This window comes from Oryctolagus cuniculus, chromosome 1, assembly GCF_964237555.1.
Source record: "Oryctolagus cuniculus chromosome 1, mOryCun1.1, whole genome shotgun sequence".
Taxonomy (NCBI): Eukaryota; Metazoa; Chordata; class Mammalia; order Lagomorpha; family Leporidae; genus Oryctolagus; species Oryctolagus cuniculus.
In genome coordinates, this window is record NC_091432.1 from 81,118,563 (window position 1) to 81,122,904 (window position 4,342).

A 4,342-nucleotide genomic window follows, 5' to 3' on the forward strand; every position below is an offset into this window, starting at 1 on the left:
ATTTCTGGTTGTGTCTGTGAAGGTGGTATAAGTTGAGATGAGCATTTGAATGACTGTATTCATTTAGAATTCTCCTCCCCAAAACCTATGGATCTCATCCAATCCATTGACTTCCTGAAGAGAGCAAAAGACAGGAGAAAGGAATGCCCTCAGCCACTGTAGTCTTCTGGGGCGTGAGCCCCTCTCTCTCTTTCAGGCCCCTCTTTATTTTGCTGTCAAATAAATAAATATTTTAAAAAACAGCTCATGCTTATAGATAGAAATATTGCTGGTATTTTATTATTTGTTTCAAATAAATTTCATGGTGGAAAATAATGTAGACCTTAACTTCAAAGTGATAAGCAAGAACAAATCATTTCTAGTATTTAGCACTGCTTGCAAAATTCCCAAAGAACATATTTAAATGCAAGCTATAAAAGTTGCAAATATTCCAATTGTATTCTGAAACAAATTTTGACCTAGACAAAGATAAATAACATTTTACTAAGATTTCCAGGAATAAAATAAACATTCAAAAATGGCTTTCATCTGTGAAGCCTACACTACTACTGTGACACAAATATTCTTTTAACAAAATGTAGAAATAGTCAAAAGCAAAGTAGAATGAGATGGGAGGGACTTAAATAGGTTTCCAAAAATGCATTAACCAAAGAGTTTAAAGCAGTATCATCCAGTTGAACTGGCAAGAGTAGAAGTTTGTACCTTTTCAGGATATCCAAATGTGCACGAATCTCTCTATGTCAAATGCTAAGCGGGAGACTCACTGGTACTGAGAGAAGGAAGGATTAGGAGCTTCTGCTCAGGGTAAATGAGGGCTCCACACAGAACAGCAGAACCCAAACTAATAACGTACTGATTCTATGGAGGAGCTCATTTAATTGAAATAGAAATATTTGTTTTTTGTTTTAAAACTTTTACTCTTTGAAATTAGTAAAAAGAGACCCAGGGAGAGCTAAGAAGTAAAGACACACATCAAAGGAAGCGTGATGATGCCCACTGCTCTCCTGGCAACATCAATCCTTACATCAGCAAGAGGGAACACTATGTAGAATCTGACAACTTTCCTAGGTCACCTCTCCTGCTGCCCATCAAACACTCTGGACCCTGGATTCAATGCAGGAGTTGAGGAGCAGCTCCCCAGGCAAGTCAGTGGTCATCCACTCAACCATGTCCCCAACAGAAGATAAGATGACCAACACATCTACCACCGTGTGCCCCACAGCCCAAGCAGTTCCTTGTTTACCAAGAGCTTCAATTACTTGGAATTTCCCAGGGATGGAATTGGGGATGATGATGGGCGGTACCAGCTAGCATTTACATGCATTCCTCAGAAAAGCCATCCCTCCAGATTTACCGACTTGATACAGAGATACAGCACCACCTTCCCCTCATACTAGCGTGGTCTATGTTTATTGAGATAGAAGGTGGGAAGAAGGAAAGGAAAAAAGCAAGAAAATACAAAGAGCAGGGACAAGGGAGTCCTCTCGGTGACATTTGGTCATGAACACTTTTTGTGGAGATCACTGTCACTGTCCAGGCTTCTAGACTGTGAGCAGAGCTCAGTCAGAGTCTGAGGAAGATGAGCTACACACAGCATCCTCGCTCATCCCCATCTTCCCTGCAGCCTCATCTTCATCCTCACTGACAGAGTCTGAAGAGTTACTGCCTTCATCCTCTTCTCCATCTTCCTCCACATCCACGTCTGCTCGCTGTGAGGGAGGAGAATCGACCTCAATATGCTCTGAGTGATCTTTCCCGAGAGCCTGCATCATCTGCTTCTCTATAGGTGCTTCTTGGGAACTCCTTATTGATGTGGGCTGCAGATACCCCTGTCTGAAGTTGGGGTTTGGGCCTCCGGTCATGAGCATATTCCTCCCCTTGCCATAGTTGGCTTCTTTGTAGACAGCATATTCCTCAGGTGACAGACTCTGCAGCCAGAGGTCCAGGTTCACCTTGTACTGTCTCTGCAGCTCCTCCGCCTGTCTGGTAAAGTGCTCCCTCTGGCTTTGTGGAACACGCTGCCAGCGCCTGCTGACCTCCACCATGCGCTCCCTCGGGTGCAGGCTTCGCAGCTCTGGACTGCCCCACAAATCTTGGTGGAATTTGTGGTATGCGTTCATAGGGGGCTTCTTGGGCTCTCCAAGGAAGACCAGCTTCCTGGACAAGCCATACCTCTCTGGAGGAGACCTCACATGTTTCCCATTTCCCGGAGACTTCCTGGAGGCCTGGGCTTGGCCCTTCTTGAAGAAATCCGATTTCTTGGAGTCCTGGACCAGATCAGGGTGATCTTCCCTGAACCGAGCCAGTTTTTCCTCATATTCCTGCTTCTCCCTCTGGAAATCCTGGAAGTATTTCTGCTTCATGTGCTCTGGGAGCTGCTTGTATTTCCCAGATAGGATTTTGGTGAGCTCTTGGTTGCTGAGTTTGGGGTACTTTTGGGAGTAGTGGGGCCGCATCTCCTTGAAATAGCAGATGTAAGCAGTCAGGGGCTTCTTTGGGAAGTCTGGATGTTTCTTGTGGCTTTTCTGTCTGATGTGTTCCATAGTTCCCAGGACAGTTCTGTCAAGTTGTAGAACTTCCTGAAGTGAGAAGAGATCTGTAATTATCTCAGTAGGAGAGCTTCCCCTGCAAATCCTCTCAAATCTAATTTCCCCAGGGCAGATGTGACTGGGTTGTTCTCTGTTTCCGTGGAGTCCGGTGGATGGGAGATTATTCTCTATGCATTCCAGGATGTTCTTTTTTGGAACAGAAAGCGTAGTCTAAATCAGTGCTGTGGACCACTCTTAAAGTCCTTGTTGTGTACCATCCTTGACATGTCTCAAAGTTTTTCTCCCACAAGACTCCAAGAATGTATTTGTGGGCATCCTATCGTCATTCAGCAGGTCAGAGGAGAAAGGGCAGGAACATTATTCTCCTTCACTAAAATTAGTGGGAAAACCACAACTCACGCAGGGTACATCCTTCATACATTTCATGGGCTCTGCAGTGTAACTGGAAAACTGCCACGTCTGAAATGAAATCTAGGCTTGCCTTTGACATGCTGCATTTGTGCTTTTCACAATCTCCACCACACCAGCCTCACCAGCTTTTTACCGAATCTCACCGGAGCTTATTTAAAGGGAACTCAATAAGACAAGCAGCAGACCACACACTCAAGAAGCTGAAGTGTCTAAGCATCCTGAGATCAAAGTAAAAAACACAAAAAGGAAGGAGGCATAATTTATAAAGGAAGGACAATCCCTGTAGTGACTGAATGTGGCCACAGTCTGTGTCGAGTTCAGATACCCTTGACTGAAGGTATGACCGAGGATCAGAAAATGCACACCATGAGTGCTGGCAGGTGATTGCCCAAGTACTAGGATCCCTACCACCCATGTGTGAGGCCCAGAATGAGCTTTAGCCCGACCCAGCCCGAGCCATGCCAGGTATATGGGTAGTAAACCAGCAGATGGAAGAGCTCTCTCTCCTCTTTTCATTCTTCCTTTCTAAAGTATAATTTGAAATATTTTGCATGTTCCCTGATTCACTTTACAGTCTTTTGTAATCTCACGATATCTCAGGTTCCTTTTTGTCCAGATTCTCTCTGTTCTCCGTTACTTCTCTGAAAAGCTGAGCAAGTAAAGCCAGAGACTCTGTCCCAATAGATGCTGGTAGATGCTGTGAAGGAATGTTTCTTCATTGGGTTTGATGTCATATCTGCAGAGGCAGCTGGTACCTTTGTAGAGGTAGCTGCTATGACAACCTGGTTACTGGTCACCAGGGTTCTCTCTCAGTGGTTACCCTGTAGAGCACTGTGTCAGTCACCAGCAGGGTGGTAGCTCTTCTGGTCATGGCTCTGCTCTCTCCATCCTGGGACACCAGCAGTATCATTCCCAGTCAGTTCTGAAGTTCTTCATCAGCAAATGAATACACACACACACACACACCACACAATGCCTAGTAACATTTTTTAGAGATTTTTCAAAATTTATTGGACAGAAAGCATTACAGAGAGAGGGATAGACAGAGAGAAAGATCGTCCATCTGCTGGTTCACTCCCCAAATGGCCACAATGGCAGGAGCAGTGCTCTCCTGTAGCCATCAGCCAGGAGCTTCTTCTGTGTCTCCCATGTGGGTGCAAGTGTCCAAGCACTTGGATCATTCACTGCTGCTTTTCCATGCACATTAGCAATGACTTGGATCAGAAGTGGGGCAGCAGTGACATGAACTAGTGTCTGTATGAGATGCTGGAGCAGTAGGTGGAGGCTTAGCCTAGTATGCCACAGTGCAGGCCCCTTGCTAATATCTTGATCAATTGGAGCTAGTACCATTCCTGAAGCAAGGGAAGATGCCGTTACCCTCT

General features: G+C 45.2%; 1 protein-coding gene across 1 annotated transcript; it reads right to left on the minus strand.

Moving 5' to 3' along the window:
* Positions 1–1,559: 1,559 nt before the first annotated feature.
* On the minus strand, positions 1,560–2,543 carry LOC100356521 (upstream-binding factor 1-like protein 1). The gene has a single exon (XM_008267538.2). It carries the CDS (start codon positions 2,541–2,543, stop codon positions 1,560–1,562), a length of 984 nt encoding a protein of 327 aa, XP_008265760.2.
* Positions 2,544–4,342: the final 1,799 nt, after the last annotated feature.

Coding starts and splice junctions, on each gene's coding strand:
- LOC100356521 (XM_008267538.2), bottom strand. CDS start 2,543: ATGGAACACATCAGACAGAAAAGCCACAAGAAACATCCAGACTTCCCA.